This window comes from Bombina bombina, chromosome 3, assembly GCF_027579735.1.
Source record: "Bombina bombina isolate aBomBom1 chromosome 3, aBomBom1.pri, whole genome shotgun sequence".
Lineage (NCBI taxonomy): Eukaryota > Metazoa > Chordata > Amphibia > Anura > Bombinatoridae > Bombina > Bombina bombina.
Window position 1 is genome coordinate 604,855,289 of NC_069501.1, and position 25,347 is coordinate 604,880,635.

Below are 25,347 nucleotides of genomic sequence, written 5' to 3' on the forward strand. Positions count from 1 at the left end.
GCTCCAATGGGAGCCTCATTTTCATGCTGGCAGCCATGGCAAACAACCTAGAGGGGTAATTTGCACAGCGTTGGGCAGGAATAAATAAATATATATAGTTGTATGTATATATATACAGTATATTTATGTGTTTATATGTGTATATATTAAAACATAAATATATATGTATATAAGCATATACATATATATTTATAGAGAAAACACAGTCCCCCATTGACCTCGATGTAAAGGCACTTACACATCCCCTTACTTTAACCCCTTATAACTACTTCGTGCAGATTTAAAAAAAAAAAAAAAGGATGATCATATTTATATTTTAATGTATTTGGGGGCAATTTGGGGACCTTTTATATTTAAACAGAGGCCTAACCTCTGGTTAATTGCGCTTAGGGCAAAGTGAATCCGCAAGCTTGCGGTAGCATTAACCAGCCACTTGTAATGGCCGATTATTTCATGTGCTCCCGTAAATGGGCAAATTTAGCCGTTTGCGGGTGCACAGTAAGGTAGCGCTCCATTTGTATACCTTAACCAGGAACAATAAGGCAGAGAAAAGAAAGAAGATGGCAAAAGAATAAGAAAAAGAGAGAAGCAGGTACTATGGGTAAAGAAGACACCACACCTCAGCGGTAGGCTATAGTGTATATAAAATGACTACTGCAAAGACAAACATTAAAGAATATTATATTATGTTATACTTTGTATCTTATAAGTATGTATCCTTATTTACTTTTAACTATAACTATATATTATGTATCTTTATTGTATCAAACAATACTATAATTCGTTGTTAATCATGAACTCTGTACAACTCTGTTGAACTCTCTAGCCACAAGCAAGAAATGCTGACCACACAGGCAAAAGGAGAACTATACATTACAAGTGTACTTTAGGATTCCTATTGTAATGTCAAATCTACTTTTAAACATATCAGAAACGCTGAGTAGGATACATCTGTTATTCAACCTTAAGAATTAGCTAAGGATTATGTGTTTCAATGTATGTCTATATAGTATATAAACTCAATGTGTCTCTAAAATAAACAGAGCTGCTTTTACACTGCATCTCAACGTGTCTGTGTGAATTTAGTTCTCCAAGCGCTTGGAAGGAGAGAGAGAGAGAGGGAGGAGAGAGAGGAGAGAGAGGAGAGAGAGAGAGGAGAGAGAGAGAGGAGAGAGAGGAGAGAGAGAGAGGAGAGGAGAGAGAGGAGAGAGAGTGAGGAGAGAGAGGAGAGAGAGGAGAGAGAGAGAGGAGAGGAGAGAGAGGAGAGAGAGTGAGGAGAGAGAGGAGAGAGAGTGAGGAGAGAGAGAGGAGAGAGAGTGAGGAGAGAGAGGAGAGAGAGTGAGGAGAGAGAGAGGAGAGAGAGGAGAGAGAGGAGAGAGAGAGAGGAGAGAGAGTGAGGAGAGAGAGAGAGGAGAGAGAGGAGAGAGAGGAGAGAGGAGAGAGAGAGGAGAGAGAGAGGAGAGAGAGAGGAGGGAGAGAGAGAGAGAGAGAGGGGAGAGAGAGAGAGAGAGAGAGTCTTAAAGCTGCAGTCTTAAAGGGTCCCTGGTTCTAGAAATAAGCCTTTTCAAAGGGACAGTCAGCACCAAAATTGTTATTGTTTAAAAAGATAGATAACGCTTTTACTACCTATTCCCCAGCTTTGCACAACCAACATTGTTATATTAATATACTTATTAGCATTTAAATCTCTAAATTTCTGCCTGTTTCTAAGCCACTACAAGACAGTCTCTTATCACACGCTTTTTTATTTTTCACAACAGGAGACTGCTAGTTCATGTGGGCCATATAGATAACATTGTGCTCAAGCCCATGAAGTTGTGCACAGCACAGCACTAATTGGCTAAAATACAAGTCAATAGATAATAAATAAAAAGTCATGTGACAAGGGGACTGTCAGAAGAGGCTTAGATACAAGGTAATCACAGAGGTAAAAAGTATATTAATATAACAGTGTTGGTTATGCAAAACTGGGGAATGGGTAATAAAGGGTTTATCTATCTTTTTAAACAATAAAATTTTTGGAGTTGACTGTCCCTTAAAGGGCTAGATTACAGGTGGTTTGCAAACATTTGCGCATGGGTTTTCGCAATCGTTTGCATGCAGGTAAAATTGTGTTCATATTACAAGTTGAGCACAATCGCGTTTTACGCTAGAATCATTACCGTGATCTCAGAGCTGTGGTTAACTGTTACGCGAGTCAAAAAAGTGTCACAAAACAGATCAAAAATACATTGCAAAGTGTCTAATAAAATTATATTGCACAAAAAAGTTATAAGGGCTCAAAGATATGAGATCTCAGGTGTTAGAAAAATAAGGCAGGCAAAGGGCTTTATCATAATACAATAATAACTATATTTAATCTGCCCACCCACATTCCTGCCACTATAATAAAGTTATTAATTCCTATTCTGCCGCTCCCCCACACCACCGCCACTAACTAAACCTATTAACCCCTACACTGCCAGCCCCCCATATTGCCACTACTAAACAGATTAACCCCTAAACGGCCAGCCCACCCACATTGCCTCTAATAAATTAAACTATTAACCCCTAAAACTATCATTCCCTAACTTTAAATTAAAATTACAATATTCCTATCTTAAAATAAATAAAAACTTACCTGTGAAATAAAAAAAAACTAAGTTTAAACTAACAATTAACCTAACCTTACTATTATACTAAAATTAAAATAACTACCAATTACAAAAACTAAATTACACATTAAAAAAACCTACTAAACACTACTAAAAAAATTTAACCTAATCTAATAGCCCTATAAAAATAAAAAAGCCCCCCAAAATAAAAAAAACCTAGCCTACAATAAACTACCAATAGCCCTTAAAAGGGCCTTTTGTAGGGCATTGCCCTAAAGAAATTAGCTTTTACTTGTAAAAAATACAGACTCCCCAACAGTAAAACCTACCACCCAACCAACCCCCCCAAATAAAAAACCTAAGCTACCCATTGCCCTGAAAAGGGCATTTGTATGGGCATTGATCTTAAAAGGGCATTCAGCTCTTTTACATTGCCCTTAAAAGGGCATTCAGCTCTTTTAAAAAAGCCCAAACCCTAATCTAAATAAAAAACACAAAAAAACACCCCAAAAAAAGTTTTAAAAAAACCTAACACTAACCCCCAACGATCCACTTACAGTTTCTGAAGTCTGGACATCCAGGCGGCAAGAAGTCTTCATCCAGGCGGCAAGGTCTTCATCCATCCAGACGGCATCTTCTATCTTCATCCAGGCGGAATCTTATATCTTCGTCCCGGTGGTACGGAGCGAGTCCATCCTTGAAGACATCCAGCGCCGGCCGTCCTCTTTATATGGTCACCGCCGTACCCTGAATCTTCAATGCAAGGGAGCCTTTGCAAAATGGCGTCCCTTCCATTCCTATTGGCTGATTTAATTTTTGAAATTCAAATCAGCAAATAGGATGAGAGCTACTGAAATCCTATTGGCTGTTTAAATCAGCCAATAGGATGAGGGCTACTGAAATTCTATTGGCTATGCAAATCAGCCAATAGAATTTCAGTAGTTCTCATCCTATTGGCTAATTTAAACAGCCAATAGGATTTCAAATTTGTTTCCACCGAAGCTTCATTTTTGAAAGCCCAAGAAGAGGAGACAGCCCTAGTGGAATGAGCTGTAATTCTCTCAGGAGGCTGATGCAGTCAGTGACGTGCAGTGACGTCAGAGGCTGGTGAGGCAGTGGCTAGGATACGCCTTCATTCTTTAGATATCCTTTGTTGAAGAAATAGCAATGCGCATGGGTGAGCCAATCACATGTGGTATCTATGTGCAGCCACCAATCAGCAGCTACTGAGCATATTTAGATATGATTTTTAACAAAGGATATCAAAAGAATGAAAAAAAAATAGATATTAGATGTAAATTGGAAAGTTATTTAAATTTGCATATGGGATTGATATGGGTTTCATGTCCCTTTAAATGGTGTCTTGGAAAACTGGTCAACTTAGTAAACATCTGATTTTAGTCTAAAAGGATTGTAACAGAAACTCTTGCCAGATAACACAAGGCTTGCTCTGATTATGAGATCTAGAAATCCATGCCCATTAAAATATGTTTAAAACATACTTTTTACTTTAATGCTGCAAATTATGCTTATAGATTCTTTCATTATGCAGTAAATATAAAAATGTCTTGATCCAGTGGCGGCTGGTGAAATTTAAAGATGGTGGGGCGCTTTGCCTCACCCCTTTAAATAAAGCCACACCATCAGGTGGCACTATCAATTCATTAATTAAATAAATAAAAGGTAGACAGAAACATAGAAAAGCATTCGGGGGGGAGAGGGAGAGACAGACGGGGGAGAGAGACACAGAGGGTTAGAGAGAGAGAGAAAGAGAGAGAGACACAATCACACACAGAGGGTTAGAGAGAGAGAAAGAGAGAGAGACACAATCACACACAGAGGGTTAGAGAAAGAGAGAGACACACACAATCACACACAGAGGGTTAGAGAGAGAGAAATAAAGAGAGAGAGAGACAATCACACACAGAGGGTTAGAGAGAGAGAAAGAGAGAGAGACACAATGATTCAATCACATACAGAGGGTTAGAGAAAGAGAGACACAATCACACACAGAGGGTTAGAGAGAGAGAGAGAAAGAAAGAGACACAATCACACACAGAGGGTTAGAGAGAGCGCGAAAGACACAATCACACACAGAGGGTTAGAGAGAGAGAGAGAGAGAGACACAATCACACACAGAGGGTTAGAGAGAGAGAGAGAAAGAGAGAGACACAATCACACACAGAGGGTTAGAGAGAGAGAAAGAGAGAGAGAGACACAATCACACACAGAGGGTTAGAGAGAGAGAGAAAGAAAGAGAGAGACACAATCACACACAGAGGGTTAGAGAGAAAGAGAGAGAGAGACACACAATCACACACAGAGGGTTAGAGAGAGCGCGAGAGACACAATCACACACAGAGGGTTAGAGAGAGAGCGAGAGACACAATCACACACAGAGGGTTAGAGAGAGAGAGAGAAAGAGAGAGACACAATCACACACAGAGGGTTAGAGAGAGACACAATCACACACAGAGGGTTAGAGAGAGAAAGAGAGAGAGAGAGACACAATCACACACAGAGGGTTAGAGAGAGAGAAAGAGAGAGAGAGACACAATCACACACAGAGGGTTAGAGAGAGAGAAAGAGAGAGAGAGACACAATCACACACAGAGGGTTAGAGAGAGAAAGAAAGAGAGAGAGAGACACAATCACACACAGAGGGTTAGAGAGAAAGAGAGAGAGAGAGAGAGAGAGACACAATCACACACAGAGGGTTAGAGAGAGAGAGAGAGACACAATCACACACAGAGGGTTAGAGAGAGACACAATCACACACAGAGGGTTAGAGAGAGACACAATCACACACAGAGGGGTTAGAGAGAGAGAGAGAGACACACAATCACACACAGAGGGTTAGAGAGAGACACAATCACACACAGAGGGTTAGAGATAGAGAGAGAGAGACACAATCACACACAGAGGTTTAGAGAGAGACACAATCACACACAGAGGGTTAGAGAGAGACACAATCACACACAGAGGGTGAGAGAGAGAGAGAGAGAGAGAGAGAGACACACAATCACACACAGAGGGTTAGAGAGACACATAAGAGATGAGAGAGTCTGAGGGGGGAGGAAGAGAGACAGAGAGAGAAAGAGACCATGGGGGAGAACAACACATAAGGAGAGAGATGGATAGAGAGAGAGACACACACACACACACACACACATACAAGGGGGGGGGAGAGGGACCACTGCATTTTTAAGTAATAAAACAGCAAAGCTACAGAGACTAAGTGAGACTATAACTAAATGAGACCATACATTAGTGTGCAGTACAGAGGCAAGCTGCTAAGTTAGTGGGTGTAAAGTTTGAGTAAACAAAATACAAAAACGATCCTTTGCTGTAAAAGAGTAAAAAAAACACTAAACCACATTCATTAAATTATCATTTTCACAAACAGAATCCTTTTCAGTAAAATCTTACTTTAATAAGATGGGGCTGAAACAGTGCTCTCTGTGCCTCTCTTCCTGCTCTGTAAGGATTCAGGAAGTGACAGTGGCACATTCCACTGCACTTAGAGGGGAAGAACAGAACTCTCTTTTTCACTTTAGCAAAGCTAGCAGGTTCACAGGACAGCAACAAAATAAATGAAAGTTGTTTTTTTCCGTTTTTGTTTTATTTTATATCATTTAACATCCAGCCCCAACTTTAAGTTCCATTTACTAATGCCTCTCACTGGATTGGTTCAGCCCAAATAGGACTGCCTCAAATAAGCAGTTAATGGGCCATGCAATGATCTTACCCACTTTCATCCAGTAGATGGCGCAGCATGTTGTGTAATGGTGGGCAGACCTGCTTGTGCCTCTTCATTGCACAACATATAGCTGTGAAAAAAAAAATGCTGGGGAAAAAAAATACAATTTTTTTTTTTTTTAAAGTCAATAAAAAAAAATATATTTTTGCCCATATGAGAGGTGAAGCACTGCCTCACCTGCCTCTAGTGACTGCACATCACTGAGGGGTGTATTAAGGCATAGGCCAACAAGGCCTGTACCTAGTGCGGCAAATTTTGGGGGGCGGCACTTGCTTCTGGCCTCTGCACTAACTATGTGGCAGGCTATAAATTTTTTTTTATTTTGGTGGTTTTCCGCCGAGCAGTTACGTGGCTGGCTTTTCACCTACATGGATTGAAGGAGTCACGCACGTGATCTCCCAGGCGGCAACAGTGAAGCACAAGCTGAATTAAATACTATGAGCGGGCTTTTAAGAGAGGGGGAGGAGCTGCAGTTAAATTTGTGTTAAAGTACCCAGAGAAAACACATGCAGGTAGGTGCGGTGTCAGTGACAGAATGAGCATCCGACTCTGTTGAAATTGTAAGTGTTAACACGCAAGCTTGTCACAAGGTTTTTAGATGTTATTTCTCTGCCAATTGAGATCCGTTCTCCTCTATGCATTGCATTCCTATTCTGTTGTCAGCACACAGTCTTCAGTCAGTGTATATCACATCTACAGTCTCTGCCCACAGCACCATTCAGCATTTAAGCAGTGGTTCTGGCAGTGATAAAGCTATGAGAAACCTTAGAAATCAGGGGTGAGCGTGGACCCCAAGGCCAATAGTATAGGGGTTTAATCAGAGCCAGTGATAAGTGTATGATCCCCGCCCTCCATTACCAGAAGCGTTACTTATCTGCTTGTTTACGATCCATTGCAATGTAGAAAGAGCACAGGGAAGCAAACACTGCTTATTTCCCTGTCCAGTCAGTCCCTTATTCTCTGCAGGGAGCTTGACAGCCCTGCAAATGTGTAATTCTTTGAATCCTGCATGGGCAGATGGAGGTAGAAAAAAAAATGCGTCCCTGAGGTGTAGGGAGATTCTTATTAGCATCCTGCTTCAGACACGGTCTGAATTAGTGCCCTGCTTCATACACTGGGTCTGAATCAGGGCACTAAATTGGTTAAAACAGTTCTACTACGACTCCTTTTGTAGAGGTAAGCTGAGATTCTTCTCTCCCTGCTGCACATTTGTGTGTGATCATGTGACATCTGTTGCACAGGGAAGCTTGCGGTTTGGGAGAGAAGGCAGAGTATGTTTTCACAGCCTGTCAGCCTCTAAAATATCCTTTTTTACTGCGAGTCAAGACCTTGCACTTGAGTGTCAGGAGGTCAGATTTTACACACATTGGGCTGTACTAGAGAGGGGGCACATTACGGTCCTGCAGATAGAATAGTCAAACAGCCCATCTCTTAACTTTACTTCTCTGATAACTCTTGCCCTCTGTCAGATATGTGGAACTAACACTGTATTAATTGACTAATTGTGTCATAACCTGCATAACAGTCACATAAAATCTCTGTGAATTATTTGAAAGGTTTGCAAGTTTTTTTTCTTTTCATTAAAATGTTATGTTATTTTAAGTCACTGTAACCATATATTTATATTTTTGGTTTATTAAAATTGTGCTGAATTGACCATGACACATGTATGTGAGTGTGTGCCAGCTTGAGTATTTCTATGTATGAATATAATTAGGCGTGTGTGTGTGTCTCAGTAGAAGTGGGTATATATGTGACTGTGTGTGTTGTGTGATTGTGTGTTTCTTTAAGAGTGTGTATGCTCCTTTAAGTGGATGTGTGCTCCTTTAAGTTTGTGTGAGTGTATGTGTGACCATGTGCCTGTGTTCCTTTAAGCATGTGTATAAGTGACCATGTGTTTCCTTTAAGTGGGGTTTTTAAAACTGTGTGTATGTATACCTGGATATGTGTTCTATTAAGCAGTTGTATGTGTTCTTGTAAATGGGTGTTTTTGTGACTGTGTATGTAAGACTCTGTGCTTGTACTTGCAAGTAAGTGTAACCCTTTGTGTGTGTCCTGACCCTACTCCAAGAGTAGCCCTTAGATTCACACCAATAAAGGTATTTACGCCATACCTTATGGTAAATTTACAAGTATCAGGCTTGGAAGCCTGAAGCATGGTATCAATTAATGATTCAGAAAACCCACGCTTAGCCAGAACTAAGCGTTCAATCTACAATCAGTCAGCTTGACAGAAACAAGATTTGGCTGGTGGAAAGGACCCTGAGTTAGAAGGTCCTTCCTCAGAGGTAACTTTCAAGGAGGAATAGATGACATCTTCACTAGGTCTGCATACCAGATCCTGCGAGGCCATGCAGGAGCTATTAAAATTACAGATGCTCTCTCCGGTTTTATACGAGCAATGACTTGTGGAAGGAGCGCAAATGGAGAAAACAGGTATGGCTAGACTGAAATCCCAAGGAACGGCCAGAGCATCTATCAGGGCAGCCTGAGGATCTCTTGACCTTGAACCGTACCTTGGAAGCTTGGCATTCTGACGAGACGCCATCAGATCCAACTCCGGCACCCCCCACTTGAGGGTTAACCTGGAGAAAAGGTCTGTCTGCTCAGAAAATCCGCCTCCCAGTTGTCCACTCCTGGAATGTGGATGGCAGATAGAAGACAATTGTGAGCTTCTGCCCACTGAATAATCTGAGTCACCTCCTTCATGGCCAAGGAACTCCGAGTTCCTCCCTGGTGGTTGATGTAAGCCACTGAGGTGATGTTGTCTGAATGGAACCTGATAAACCGGGCTAAGGACAACTGAGGCCAAGCCATCAGAGCATTGAAGATCACTCTCAACTCCAAGATGTTTATGGGGAGAGAAGACTCCTCCCAGGTCCATAGGCCCTGAGCCTTTAACAAGTCCCAGACTGCTCCCCAGCTAAGCAGGCTGGCGTCCGTGGTCACAATCACCCAGGAGGGTCTCTGGAAGCATGTACCCTGAGACAGATGATCCTGAGAAATCCACCACAAGAGAGAGTCTCTTGTCAACTAGTCCAGATCTATCCTCTGAGACAGATCTGAATGGTCTCTGTTCCATTGTCTGAGCATGCGTAATTGCAGAGCTCTCAAATGAAATTGAGCAAAGGGAATGATGTCCATGGAAGCGAACATCAGACCAATTACCTCCATGCATTGAGCCACTGATGGCCGAACAGTAGACTGTAGCGAGAGGCAAGAAGAGAGGTTTGAATTTTCTGATCTCCGTCAGAAAAATCTTCATAGATAGGGAATCTATGATGGTCCCTAAGAAACACACCCTTGTAACTGGAACAAGGGAACTCTTCTCCAGATTCAGTTTTCATCCATGGGAACGTAGAAAAAAGACAAGATCTCTCTATGAGAGTTTGCTTGTTGAAAATATGGCGCCTGAATTAATTTGTCGTCCAGGTAAGGCACCACCGTAATTCCCTGAGACCTGACAACTGCCAAAAGAGCCCCCAGAACTTTTGAGAAAATTCTGGGAGCTGTGGCAAGGCCAAATGGAAGAGCAACAAACTAAAAGTGCTTGTCTAGAAAATCGAATCTCAGGAACTGGTGATGATCCCTGTGGATGGGAACATGAAGATACGTGTCCTTCAGGTCTATGGTCATCATGAACTGACCCTCTTGGACCAAAGGAAAAATGGAACCAATGGTTTCCATTTTAAAGGACGGTACCCTGAGAAACATGTTGAAACACTTTAGGTCTAAAATGGGTTGAAAAGTTCCCTCTTTTTTGGGAACCACAAACAGATTTGTATAGAATCCTAGACCCTGTTCCCTTACTGGAACTGGAACAATCACTCCCAGGGAGGAAAGGTCTTGTACGCAGCTTAAGAATGCCTCTCTTTTACCTGAAACACAGATAACCTTGAGAGGAGATATTTGCCCCTGGGAGGAAGATTTAAATTCTATTTTGTAACCCTGAGATACAATGTCCACAATCCAAGGATCTGGGACATCTTGACACGCTTGACAAAATAAGGAAAGTCTGCCCCACTTGATCCAATCTGGGACCGGGGGCGGACCCTTCATGCTGACTTAGTCTCAGATGAGGGCTTCTATGATGATCGCTTCCCCTTATTCCAAGTATGATTGGGTCTCCAAGAGGACTTGGACTGCTCCTGCTTGGAGGAGAGAGAGGAAGACTTTTGACCTTTGAAGTTACGAAAGGAACGAAAAGTAGAACTTTGATGTCCCTTAGGTCTATTCTTCTTGTCTTGTGGTAGAAAAGACCCCTTTCTACCCGTAATTTCAGAAATTATTTCCGCCAGACCAGGATCAAACAGGGTCTTACCCTTGTAAGGTAGCGACAGGAGCTTGGACTTGGAGGTAACATCAGCTGACCATAATTTCAGAAACAGAGCCCAGTGGGCTAGAACGGTGAAGCCAGACATCTTGGCTAATGGCTTGCATGTTAGCATCAGAGAAAAAGGAATTGGCTAGTTTGAGAGCCTTAATCCTATCTTGGATCTCCTCCAAGGAGTCTCCACTAAAATCAATTCAGACAAAGCATTGCACCAATAAGACACTGCACCTGCTACCATGGCAATACAAACTGTAGGTTGCCATTGTAGACCCTGATGAACATATATTTTCTTCAAATAAGCCTCCAGCTTTTTGTCCATGGGATCATTAAATGAACAGCTATACTCAATAGGGATCGTAGTTCTCTTAGAGTAGAAATAGCCCCTTCTACTTTAGGCAATGAGTGCCATGAATCCCGAATGGAGTCAGCAATAGGTAACATCTTTTTAAAAATAGGAGATGGGGAGAAAGGTATCCCTGGCTTATCCCATTCCTGTGCAATGATCTCTGTCACACAGTCTGGAACAGGAAACACTTCCACAGAGGAAGGTACATCATAGTATTTGTTAAGCTTATTAGATTTCTTAGGGTTGACAGCGACAGAAGAGTCGGAGTCGTCCAAAGTAGCCAGTACCTCCTTTAGCAGTAAATGAAGGTGTTCAAGCTTAAGTCTGAAGTTTACTTCTTCAGCATCAGTCAAAGGATTTATTCTGTCAGAGTCTGAGATTTAACCCTCAGAAGCTAACGAGGTATCCTCCTCATCAGACTTATGAGGGAAGTCGACCTGTGCAGCAGCAGGCGGGACAGACACCTTACACTCAGAAAAATGTATAGATTTCCTCTTGCGCTTCCCCTTCATGGGAAAAGCAGATAAAGCCGCTGATACCGCAGAGGATATCTGTGCAGCAAAATATGATGGCAAATAAACTCCTCCAGGAGACTGAGAGGAACTGCAGGGCACTGTATGTGAAGTCGTTGAGGCTTGGCACGTTTGAGGAGAAAGCTGTGGCACCGCCTGAACAGCATTATCCTGAGAGACATTAGGCTCAGTAAAAAGTAATTCTTTACATTTTTAATGTTTTATCTAAACATGAGGAACAAAATTGCATAGGTAAAACAATTTGGGCCTCCAAACATAATAAGCATTTATCAAAAGGACTCCTGTTCATTATCCATAGCTGAAAAGGCCCCAAAAGTAAGGAATGTTACTTTAAGAAAATGTTTTTGCTACAAAACTCTAGGCAAATAATCAAAAATACACCTCTACACCTCAGAAGCTGAGGTGCCCTACCGTAACCCTCAGAGACTGAATGAACAAAGGACTCTCCAGTCGGACAGACGATATCTCACAGCTGCAACGAAGATGAAAACTCACAGAAATGACACCCCTCTGCTCAGATTCAGAAGCGGAAAATCAGGAGGTCACGTGAGCGGCAAGAAAAGAAACTGCACAATAAGTAAAAAGCACGCGTTTCCTACTCTGAGGTAAAAATTGGATTAACCGTTTAAAACATTCCCACATAAATTCTTTAAAAGTTAAAATAATATAGCCATAAGTTCAGAAGCCATCCGAAACCTATTAGGAAGGCTGTTAACCCATTAGTCTCTTACGCATACAAATAGTGCCTGCAATCTGCCTCAAAGAATCATTACTAAAAGATTATAAATGACCCATAAAATTAATGCAGAGTTAAAATGGATAGTGCAAGTCTCCAGTACCTAGAAGACAAATAGCACTTACCTGCATTTGCAGCTGTCAGGCAGGAAGACAGCTCACAAGGCGTGAAAGGACACATACTGCTTACAGAGACCTGTAGAAAAAGAGACAACAGAGTAGCCAACTCTGTCTTTCTATACGAAGGGCAGCAAATATGTTAGAAAAACGGGGAAGGACCCCCTCACCACTTTCTAACTGCTTAAAAGCCACAACTACTCTTACTTAAGAGATTGACGTGGACAAAGCTAAACCTAAATCCTTGCTCGCAGGGAAAAGTACCCGAAAAAGGAATAAATATCTTAAGACACCGAACTTCACATACTCCATTGACAGAGGCAAAGAGAATGACTGGGGGATATGGGTAAGGGAAGTGACACTTAACAGCTTTGCTAGGGTTGCTCTTTGCCTCCTCCTGCTGGCCAGGAGTGAATAATCCCACTAGTAATTGGAATTACGTTGTGGACTCTCCATGTTTTAGGAAAGAAATCTATTTTAATCCAGGTTGTAATGCAACAAAATAGGGAAAATGCCAAGGGGGATGAATACTTTTGCTAGGCACTGTATGTTGTGTCATTCTTTGGCACCCATTTTGCCTTGTATTTTGGGGTTGTGTTTTCATGTTTTTCTTTGGTGCCATCTCACAATTGTCACATCATCTTTCAATGCCATCTGGCAGCTCTTGTATCATTCTTTCCGGCGCATTTGTGATGCAATATTTATCACCAATCTTTGGAACGATTTAACCTTTAAATCCCTCTGGATTTTTCTCCATCTTTGCTCTAGTATTGATTTGGTCTTGTTGGTGTGCTTGTTTGTTTACTTATCCTGGACTTTGCCTTCCATTTTGAACTCCCAGTTGCCTAGTGAAGTGAATTTGCTCTTTATTCCGCCTGGGAATTTTTTTCACTGCCTTTATATATATATATATATATATATATATATATATATATATATATATATATACACACACACACTTTTGAGCCATACCATATACATTTTCACCCTTTATATACTCATCATTATACTTTGTTAACAACTGAAATTGTACCTCTTTTCCAGACAAGTAGTAGGCTGAAAGCAGTCCTCCAATGTAACGGATATTAACTTCAAATAATGAAGCTTCGCCATTCTATTAATGAGAATAATTTTTATTAGTGATATTATTAATAATAGTCAGTACAATTCTAGTGAACATTGGAAAGAATAGCTAGATTTTAAGTTGTTATCACTTTTGGAAACATAGATTTTGACAGCAAATAAAGACTAGACAATTTATTTATTCTTCCAATTCTTTAATATAAACTGTAGACTTAATTAATCCTCAGGATAGCCTTATGTAAATCTCATTAATTATTTAACTAATTTTCTAATTTCTTCCTACCACTTTAGCTAGAATCCGGATATGTGTATTTGCTGTTATTTAAAAAAAATTCTGGCACAAATTGTTTTTTAACCTACTTGCCCCCTATTGCAAATTATGACGCCTTATTCTAGTATTTCCTGTTGATTTTGTATAAATCTGTGAAGGTAAATTATAGTGTCCTTTACATCATACAGTGTATATTCCTATATTCCACCAAACTTCCATTATGTTAAAATGTGAAGCTGTACAAGGGGCTAATTGTTCCAAAATTCTCATTTGTTATAAAAAATTGGATTATTTTTATTTTTATCAACATGATCCCAATCTTTCTGAGTCAAACAAAGTTGAGGTTGATAACTCCCACAATATTCGTTCTCCCTATAATGGCACAATTAAGAGCCAATAATGGCTGTTGATTATTGTGTATCTATTACTGTAAGAATGTGGTGACACAAGGATCTAGATATTCTAAATCACAATTATTCAAAACATGATTTTTGGGACTTATGTTTACTGCAAGAAGTTGGGCAATGATCTTGGTTGCTAATAGACAAGAAAGAAACGCAAGCAGGAAACCCAGATAATAAAGGCTTGATTACAGATATAAATCCCATTTAATAAGATTAAATTACTATAACTTGCAATCATAAAAATGTCAGCATGAAATAAAAAGAAAAGTTGTAAGAATAGGATTGCTAAACGTCATTTCTAGATTTTGTGGTCGTGATTTTTGTTTTCTTGCTTTTCTTCAGATCTTGTTAGTTGTATATCACGTATATATGTCTATTGAATACATATATACAGGGAGTGCAGAATTATTAGGCAAGTTGTATTTTTGAGGATTAATTTTATTATTGAACAACAACCATGTTCTCAATGAACCCAAAAAACTCATTAATATCAAAGCTGAATATTTTTGGAAGTAGTTTTTAGTTTGTTTTTAGTTTTAGCTATTTTAGGGGGATATCTGTGTGTGCAGGTGACTATTACTGTGCATAATTATTAGGCAACTTAACAAAAAACAAATACATACCCATTTCAATTATTTATTTTTACCAGTGAAACCAATATAACATCTCAACATTCACAAATATACATTTCTGACATTCAAAAACAAAACAAAAACAAATCAGTGACCAATATAGCCACCTTTCTTTGCAAGGACACTCAAAAGCCTGCCATCCATGGATTCTGTCAGTGTTTTGATCTGTTCACCATCAACATTGCGTGCAGCAGCAGCAACCACAGCCTCCCAGACACTGTTCAGAGAGGTGTACTGTTTTCCCTCCTTGTAAATCTCACATTTGATGATGGACCACAGGTTCTCAATGGGGTTAAGATCAGGTGAACAAGGAGGCCATGTCATTAGATTTTCTTCTTTTATACCTTTTTTGCCCAGCCACGCTGTGGAGTACTTGGACGCGTGTGATGGAGCATTGTCCTGCATGAAAATCATGTTTTTCCTTGAAGGATGCAGACTTCTTCCTGTACCACTGCTTGAAGAAGGTGTCTTCCCAGAAACTGGCAGTAGGACTGGGAGTTGAGCTTGACTCCATCCTCAACCCGAAAAGTCCCCACAAGCTCATCTTTGATGATACCAGCCCAAACCAGTACTCCACCTTGCTGGCATCTGAGTCGGACTGGAGCTCTCTGCCCTTTACCAATCCAGCCACGGGCCCATCCATCTGGCCCATCAAGACTCACTCTCATTTCATCAGTCCATAAAACCTTAGAAAAATCAGTCTTAAGATATTTCTTGGCCCAGTCTTTGACATTTCAGCTTGTGTGTCCTTGTTCAGTGGTGGTCGTCTTTCAGCCTTTCTTACCTGGCCATGTCTCTGAGTATTGCACACCTTCTGCTTTTGGGCACTCCAGTGATGTTGCAGCTCTGAAATATGGCCAAACTGGTGGCAAGTGGCATCTTGGCAGCTGCACGCTTGACTTTTCTCAGTTCATGGGCAGTTATTTTGCGCCTTGGTTTTTCCACACGCTTCTTGCGACCCTGTTGACTATTTTGAATGAAACGCTTGATTGTTCGATGATCACGCTTCAGAAGCTTTGCAATTTTAAGAGTGCTGCATCCCTCTGCAAGATATCTCACTATTTTTTACTTTTCTGAGCCTGTCAAGTCCTTCTTTTGACCCATTTTGCCAAAGGAAAGGAAGTTGCCAAATAATTATGCACACCTGATGTCATTAGATCACACCCCTTCTCATTACAGAGATGCACATCACCTAATATGCTTAATTGGTAGTAGGCTTTCGAGCCTATACAGCTTGGAGTAAGACAACATGCATAAAGAGGATGATGTGGTCAAAATACTCATTTGCCTAATAATTCTGCACTCCCTGTATATGTAAGTTTCTATCCTGTACATTACTGACGGACTCTACAATAGTGGTGCATATAACTTTAATTAATCTAGACTATATACTTATATATAAAACAAAATTGGCATCAGTGAGCATTTCAGAGCGTACTGCACATGTGCGAAATAATAGAATTAAATCAAATCATCTTACTTGCAAACATGTTGAAAAGGCAGGTTTTGACTTAATCAATGGCATTTGGCTGTTGAATTTAAAGGGACAGTCTACCATAGAATTGTTATTGTTTTAAAAGATAGATATTCCCTTTATTACCCATTCCCCAGTTTTGCATAACCAACACAGTTATATTAATATACTTTTAACCTCTGTGATTACCTTGTATCTAGGAACCTTCTTCCAGCCCCCTGATCACATGACTGTGACTGCTTATTATCTATTGTCTTGCATTTAGCATTGTGTTATGCTAAATCTTAAATAACCCCCTGTGCCTGAACACAGTGTTATCTATATGGCCCACGTGTACTTTCTGTCTCTTTGTGTTGAAAAGAGATTTAAAAAGCATGTGATAAGAGGCAGCCCTCAAAAGCTTAGAAATTAGCATATGAGCCTACCTATGTTTAGTTTAAACTAAGAATACCAAGAGAAAAAAAGAAAATTTGATGATAAAAGTAAATTGGAAAGTTGATTAAAATTAAAAGTTCTATCTGAATAATGAAAGTTTAATTTATACTAGACTGTCCCTTTAATATGACCATTTTGTTATTGATATCTAGTCGATAACTATTGATCATTCCGATGTTGGAAAAGGTGTATAGGGAACCGAAAAACAGCTGATAAACACAGTTTCAAGATCGGAATTGACCCTTAAATTGTAACTTTAATAGATGATCATTTTAAATGATGTGTTATGCGATCATATCCACCATTTCCTCAGATAACTGTACTTCCCATGTCTATAAGTATTAATGACATTGTATAGGTTATGTAGTTCTAACTACAAAGGACTATTTATTTTAGAAGTTTTTGCATATATCTTTGGACTCAAAATGTGTCTCTTTTTTATATATCTATAGCCAAAGGTTTATAAATAATTTATAATTGCCTGTGATTTTTTTTATAACAAAGTATTAATTTGCTGATTTCTGTCTTAGTAACTTACCACATTTAAATCAAGGCTGTTCTCAATCCATTTTTGAGCATCCTCAAACTCTTCATTCAATTCCATGATATAAAGTGTATCCAAAGCATCTACAATTGAAGCTCCTTTCAGTCCACCTAAACAGAAGACCACATTAGCTGTAATAACTATATCATATGATACCTGTAGGATTGTCTTATGACTTTTCATTGTATATGTAAAAGCTATGAAGCTTGCTACACAATTAATGGAATTTGGGGTCAAAAGAAAATGTTGAACAAATCCCCTAACACCAATTTCTTGCTGCCAAGAAACATATTTTAGAAAATAAAATAAAAAGCCATCTCAACCATAGATAAAATGCATTAAAGTTATTTTTTAATATGCATTGTAAATAACAGCAAGTACACATGACACAGCAAAATATCTACATACAAAATAGTTTTGAAATCCAGAGCAGCTCAGGTAAGCACCTCTTGTAAACCAACTTGTGTATGCGTAAATCAGCTTAATGAAATAACACAAGATCTAGTGAAGGTGTAGAGCCGAGACTAGTAAAGCAGAAGAGGCCTCTTAATATCCTTTTCCAACGATTTAGCATTTATATAGGCCCATACATTTTTATTTTAATGTTAAGTTAAAAGGCTACAAACAGTAAAGTATGCCTGTTAAATGTGAAATACTAAAAAAAACAATTTATGCTTACCTGATAAATTTGTTTCTTTCATGGTGGTGAACGTCCATGATTCATTACTCCTGGGAATAAATCTTTACTACCACTAGGAAGAGGCAAATATTCCCAAACCCCAAGAGCTCTATATAACCCTTCCCCCCTCGCAGGTAGCTCAGTCTAACATATAGCCAAGCAAAATGAGGTAGGAAAAGAAATAAGAGCAAATAATAAAAGTAACAGAGAAAAAAGATGTGCATAAGGAAAAAAAAACACACCAAAAAAACACACCATGAAAGAAAGAAATGTATCAGGTAACCATAAATTAGGTTTGCTTTCATACAGGTGGTGAGAGTCCATGATCCATTTCACCTGGTAACTAATACCCAAGCTGTGGAGTCCATGAGTAATGAGACAGAAAGGCTGGGATTTAAAATACATATTTTTCACTGAAAAACTGAATTCACAACCCCGCAAGAACCCCAAAAGATCTTTTTTTTATTTATTTAAGCAACAGGTAAAAATAAATCAAGCTGAAACAACTGCCTGAAGGACTTTCCTACCAAAGGCTGCCTCAGAAGAAGCAAAAACATCAAAAGGGTGCTTTCCTATAACCAGAAAAGTTAACAAACACACACCTAGATTACGAGTTTTGCGTTAGAAGCTATGCAGTGCTAACGAGCAGTTTATGCTCACCACTCACTTACAGACATCGCTGGTATTACGGGTTTTTCCAAACCCGGCGTTAACCGCAAAAAAGTGAGCAAAGAGCAAAATTTTGCTCCACATCTCACCTCAATACCAGCACTGCTTAAGTCAGCCGTGAGCTGGCTGAACGTGCTCGTGCACGATTTCCCCATAGGAATCAATGGGGGAGAGCCGGGTGAAAAAAAACCTAACACCTGCAAAAAAGCAGCGTAAAGCTCCTAACGCAGCCCCATTGATTCCTGTGGTGAAAACACATTTTATGTCTACACCTAACACCCTAACATGAACTCCGAGTCTAAACACCCCTAATCTTACACTTATTAACCCCTAATCTGCCACCCCCGACATTGCCGCCGCCTGCATTATATTATTAACCCCTAATCTGCCGCTCCGGACACCGCTGCCACCTACATTATAGTTATGAACCCATAATCTGCTGCCCCCAACATCGCCGAACCCTACATTATATTTATTAACCCCTAATCTGCTGCCCCTAATGTCGCCACAACCTAACTACATTATTAACCCCTAATCTGCCGCCCACAACGTCGCCGCCACTATAATAAACATATTAACCCCTAAACCTAAGTCTAACCCTAACCCTAACCCCCCTAACTGAAATATCATTTTAATAAATCTAAATAAAATTACTACAATTACCTAAATTATTCCTATTTAAAACTAAATACTTACCTATAAAATAAACCCTAAGATAGCTACAATATAACTAATAGTTACATTGTAGCTATCTTAGGGTTTATTTTTATTTTACAGGCAACTTTGTATTTATTTTAACTAGGTAGAATAGTTATTAAATAGTTATTAACTATTTAATAACTACCTAGTTAAAATAAAGACAAATTTACCTGTAAAATAAAACCTAACCTAAGTTACAATTACACCTAACACTACACTATAATTAAATTAATTCCCTAAACTAAATACAATTAATTACAATTTAAAAAAATTATGTAAAGTACGAAAAAACAAAGACTAAATTACAGAAAATAATAATAAATAATTAGAAGATTTTAAACTAATAACACCTACTCTAATCCCCCTAACAAAATAAAAAAGCCCCCCAAAATAAAAAAAGCCCTACCCTACACTAAATTACAAATAGCCCTTAAAAGGGCCTTTTGCAGGGCATTGCCCAAAAGTAATCAGCTCTTTTACCTGTAAAAAAAATTTGCAACCCCCCCAACATTAAAACCCACCACCCACACAACCAACCCTACTCTAAAACCCACCCAATCCACCCTTTAAAAAAAACCTAACACCAACCCCTTGAAGATCACCATACTGTGAGACGTCTTCACCCAACCGGGCAGAAGTGGTCCTCCAGACGGGCAGAAGTCTTCATCCAAGCCGGGCAGAAGAGGTCCTAAAGATGGGCAGAAGTCTTCATCCAGACGGCATCTTCTATCTTCATCTATCCGGCGTGGAGCGGGTCCATCTTCAAGACATCCGACGCGGAGCATCCTCTTCAAATGACGGCCGACTGAAGAATGAAGGTTCCTTTAAATGACGTCATTCAAGATGGCGTCCCTTCAATTCCGATTGGCTGATAGATTTCTATCAGCCAATCGGAATTAAGGTAGAAAAAAATCCTATTGGCTGATGCAACCAGCCAATAGGATTGAAGTTAAATCCTATTGGCTGATCCAATCAGCCAATAGGATTGAGCTGGCATTCTATTGGCTGTTCCAATCAGCCAATAGAATGTGAGCTCAATCCTATTGGCTGATTGCAACAGCCAATAGTATTTTTTCTTCCTTAATTCCGATTGGCTGATAGAATTCTATCAGCCAATCGGAATTGAAGGGACGCCATCTTGGATGACGTCATTTAAAGGAATCTTCATTCTTCAGTCGGCCATCGTTTGAAGAGGATGCTCCGCGTCGGATGCCTTGAAGATTGACCTGCTCCGCGCCAGATGGATGAAGATAGAAGATGCCGTCTGGATGAAGACTTCTGCCCATCTGGAGGACCTCTTCTGCCCGGCTTGGATGAAGACTTCTGCCAGTCTGGAGGACCACTTCTGCCCGGTTGGGTGGAGACGTCTCACGGTAGGGTGATCTTCACGGGGTTAGTGTTAGGTTTTTTAAGGGGGATTGGGTGGGTTTTAGAGTAGGGTTGGTTGTGTGGGTGGTGGGTTTTAATGTTGGGGGGGTTGTAATTTTTTTTTACAGGTAAAAGAGCTGATTACTTTGGGGCAATGCCCAGGCTTTTTTTTTATTTTGGGGGATTTTTTTAGTTTGTTAGGGGGATTAGAGTAGGTATAATTAGTTTAAAAATCTTGTAATTATTTTATTATTTTCTGTAATTTAGTGGGGGGGGGGTTCGTACTTTAGATAATTTTTTTAAATTTTAATTAATTGTATTTAGTTTAGGGAATTCATTTAATTATAGTGTAGTGTTAGGTGTAATTGTAACATAGGTTAGGTATTATTTTACAGGTAAATTTGTCTTTATTTTAACTAGGTAGTTATTAAATAGTTAATAACTATTTAATAACTATTGTACCTAGTTAAAATAAATACAATTTTGCCTGTAAAATAAAAATAAACCCTAAGGTAGCTACAATGTAACTATTAGTTATATTGTAGCTATCTTAGGGTTTATTTTATCAGTAAATATTTAATTTTAAATAGGAATAATTTATTTAATAAGAGTTAATTTATTTTGTTAGATTTAAATTATATTTAACTTAGGGGGGTGTTAGTGTTAGGGTTAGACTTAGCTTTAGGGGTTAATACATTTATTAGAGTAGCGGTGAGGTCCGGTCGGCAGATTAGGGGTTAATAAATGTAGGTAGGTGGAGGCGACGTTGGGGGCGGCAGATTAGGGGTTAATAAATATAATATAGGGGTCGGCGGTGTTAGGGGCAGCAGATTAGGGGTACATAGGGATAATGTAGGTTTGCGGCGGTGTACGGAGCGGCAGATTAGGGGTTAAAAATAATATGCAGGTGTCAGCGATAGCGGGGGTGGCAGATTAGAAGTTAATAAGTGTAAGGTTAGGGGTTTTTAGACTCGGGTACATGTTAGGGTGTTAGGTGCAGACTTAGGAAGTGTTTCCCCATAGGAAACAATGGGGCTGCGTTAGGAGCTGAACGCTGCTTTTTTGCATGTGTTAGGTTTTTTTTTCAGCTAAAACTGCCCCATTGTTTCCTATGGGGGAATCGTGCATGAGCACGTTTTTTAAGCTGGCCGCGTCCGTAAGCACCGCTGGTATTGAGAGTTGCAGTGGCGGTAAATTATGCTCTACGCTCCTTTTTTGGAGCCTAACGCATCCCTTCTGTGAACTCTAAATACCAGCGGTATTTAAAAGGTGTGGGGGAAAAAAGCCAGCGTTAGCTACGCAGGTCGTTACCGACAAAACTCTAAATCTAGCCGTTAGATTGCTATCCCCTGAACCAAGACTGGTGGGATTTCCAAAAGACTGGACTGTCTCTGCAAAAAGAGGGAAAGGAACACTTTCCTCTAATCTTTTCCACTTGACGCGTGGTAGAAAAGACCTCTTTTCCCCAACAAGGTAAGAGGTGAATAATCCCAGACAAGGTCGAAAGAAGGTCTTAACCTTGAAAGGAAACGTCAGAAGCCTGGAATTGGAGGAAACATTAAAAGAAAACAAATATGGTCACAGTAGAAACAACTCCTAGACAACTAGGATAATGAAACTGCATCTACAAAATTTTAGAGCCTAGGCTGTATCACTAAGCCCCATGTAGGCTTCCCAGCTGACCAAGATTTCAGCCACAACGCCCCGAGGGCTAGCCCAGTAAGTGTAAATAGATAAGACATTAATATCATACTTGACCTAGGCTTCCATGAAACCCTCAACAAACCTCCAGCTTCTTGTCATCAAGTTCTTAAGCCATAGTAGAATAAACTCCCTTCTACGTAAGGCATTGTGCATTTTAATGGAGTCAGCAACAGGAAACCCATTAAGTACGGGAGATAGGGAAAAAGGCATCCCTAATTATTCTATCATGAGATAATTTCCATAGCACGTCTAAAAACACTTTCTCAGAGGAAGGAATATCAAAGAATTGATAAAGTTTACAAAACTTCTAAGGGTTGACAACGACAGAGGTATCAATGTCTTCCAAGTAGCTAAAACCTCCTTAAACAATACACAAGGTGTTCAAGCATACATCTGAAGGTGACTACTTCAGTATCAGATGAAGGAATTATACTGTCCGGATCTGAGATTTTACCCTCAGAAACTACCAGCGAATCCTCTTCAACAGACATAGGAGAGAGAGCAACCTGTGTAGTAGAATGTGGAACAGAGACATTCTGAGACTTTAATTGTCCTCTTGCGTGTTTCCCTGTAGGAAAGAAAAAGCAGATAAAGCTGCAGATACCGGCGAGGATACCTGAGCTGCAAAATCTGCAGGCAAATACACTCCTCCAGGAGATTGAGAGGAACCGCAGGGCACTGTATGTGACGCCATAGAGGCTTGGGATATTTAAGGAGAAAACTGTGGCATAGCCTAAACAGCATCATCCTGAGAGACATGAGGCTAGCGCAATATAATTGCTATATTTATGAAAATAAATTTTGAAAAATGCAAACTGTCACTTTAAGCATAAAGAGACATACTAATTAACAAAATAAACCCAATCTATATATATGGGAATAGACCACTGTTCCCCTCTTATGCAGGATAAAGATATGAGATATACCCAATACCCTCTAATAGTATAAAAGTGTTAATGGGAATTGCACACAAACAGGCCCCTGTTCCATCCTATCTGCAATACCTTCTAACCATAGAAGATACAATAGCAAAATAAAATAAATCATGTATATCCATCATATTAGTATGAATATTCATTAATAGCTAATAGCCAGCAAATAAGCATCTAGCTAAATAAAAAGTCCTTTAATAGTTCATTTCAGTTTCTAATATGTGTTTGTAAACATGCATTAAAACATAATAGCCCCATAAGATACCGTCTTCCCAGAAAGTATCTTAACGTAGTTAGGGGCTTAGGCTGTTAAAAAACATAAAAAACATAATTTCAGTTTTTTTCATTATAAGATTAAAACTTTTTGATTTGGGTTGTGGATTATCTTTTCAGCGGAATTGGCTGTCTTTATTTTATCCCTCCCTCTCTAGTGACTCTTGCGTGGAAGTTCCACATCTTGGGTATCTGCTATCCCATACGTCACTAGCTCGTGGACTCTTGCCAATTACATGAAAGAAAACATAATTTATGTAAGAACTTACCTGATAAATTCATTTCTTTCATATTGGCAAGTGTCCATGAGCTAGTGACGTATGGGATATACATTCCTACCAGGAGGGGCAAAGTTTCCCAAACCTCAAAATGCCTATAAATACACCCCTCACCACACCCACAATTCAGTTTAACGAATAGCCAAGAAGTGGGGTGAAAAGAAAGGAGCGAAAGCATCAACAAGGAATTGGAATAATTGTGCTTTATACAAAAAAATCATAACCACCACAAAAAAGGGTGGGCCTCATGGACTCTTGCCAATATGAAAGAAATGAATTTATCAGGTAAGTTCTTACATAAATTATGTTTCTTTCATGTAATTGGCAAGAGTCCATGAGCTAGTGACGTATGGGATAGCAGATACTCAAGATGTGGAACTTCCACGCAAGAGTCACTAGAGAGGGAGGGATAAAATAAAGACAGCCAATTCCACTGAAAAAATTATCCACAACCCAAATCAAAAAGTTTTAATCTTATAATGAAAAAAACTGAAATTATAGCAGAAGAATCAAACTGAAACAGCTGCCTGAAGTACTTTTCTACCAAAATCTGCTTCAGAAGAAGAAAAAACATCAAATGGTAGAATTTAGTAAAAGCATGCAAAGAAGACCAAGTTGCTGCTTTGCAAATCTGATCAACAGAAGCTTCATTCTTAAAAGCCCAGGAAGTAGAAACTGACCTAGTAGAATGAGCCGTAATCCTTTGAGGCGGGGATTTACCCGACTCCACATAAGCATGATGAATCAAAGACTTTAACCAAGAAGCCAGAGAAATGGCAGAAGCCTTCTGACCTTTCCTAGAACCAGAAAAGACAACAAATAGACTAGAAGTCTTCCTGAAATCTTTAGTAGCTTCAACATAATATTTTAAAGCTCTAACTACATCCAAAGAATGTAAAGATCTCTCCAGAGTTTTCTTAGGATTAGGACACAAAGAAGGAACAACAATTTCTCTACTAATGTTGTTAGAATTCACAACTTTAGGTAAAAAATTAAATGAAGTCCGCAACACTGCCTTATCCTGATGAAAAATCAGAAAAGGAGATTCACAAGAAAGAGCAGATAGCTCAGAAACTCTTCTAGCAAGAGATATGGCAAAAGGAATAAATACTTCCAAGAAAGAAATTTAATATCCAGAGAATGCATAGGTTCAAACGGAGGGAGCCTGTAAAGCTCTCAGAACCAAATTAAGACTCCAAGGAGGAGAAATTGACTTAATGACAGGCTTAATACGAACCAAAGCCTGAACAAAACAATGAATATCAGGATGATTAGCAATCTTTCTGTGCAAAAGTACAGAAAGAGCAGATTTGTCCCTTCAAGGAACTTGCAGACAAACCTTTTTCCAAACCATCCTGAAGAAACTGTAAAATTCTAGGAATTCTAAAAGAATGCCAAGAGAATTTATGTGAAGAACACCAAGAAATGTAAGTTTTCCAGACTCGGTAATAGATCTTTCTAGACACAGATTTACGAGCCTGTAA

General features: G+C 39.5%; 1 protein-coding gene across 1 annotated transcript in view; it reads right to left on the minus strand.

Moving 5' to 3' along the window:
- Positions 1-25,347, minus strand: part of MAN1C1 (mannosidase alpha class 1C member 1) — a 378,811-nt gene that overhangs the window by 268,141 nt on the left and 85,323 nt on the right. Inside the window, exons 4-5 of the mRNA XM_053705384.1 lie at positions 17,256-17,371; positions 13,452-13,532 (exon numbers count right to left, since the gene is read on the minus strand). Coding sequence (XP_053561359.1) covers positions 13,452-13,532; positions 17,256-17,371 — 197 coding nt within the window. The remainder of the gene's footprint in view (positions 1-13,451; positions 13,533-17,255; positions 17,372-25,347) is intronic.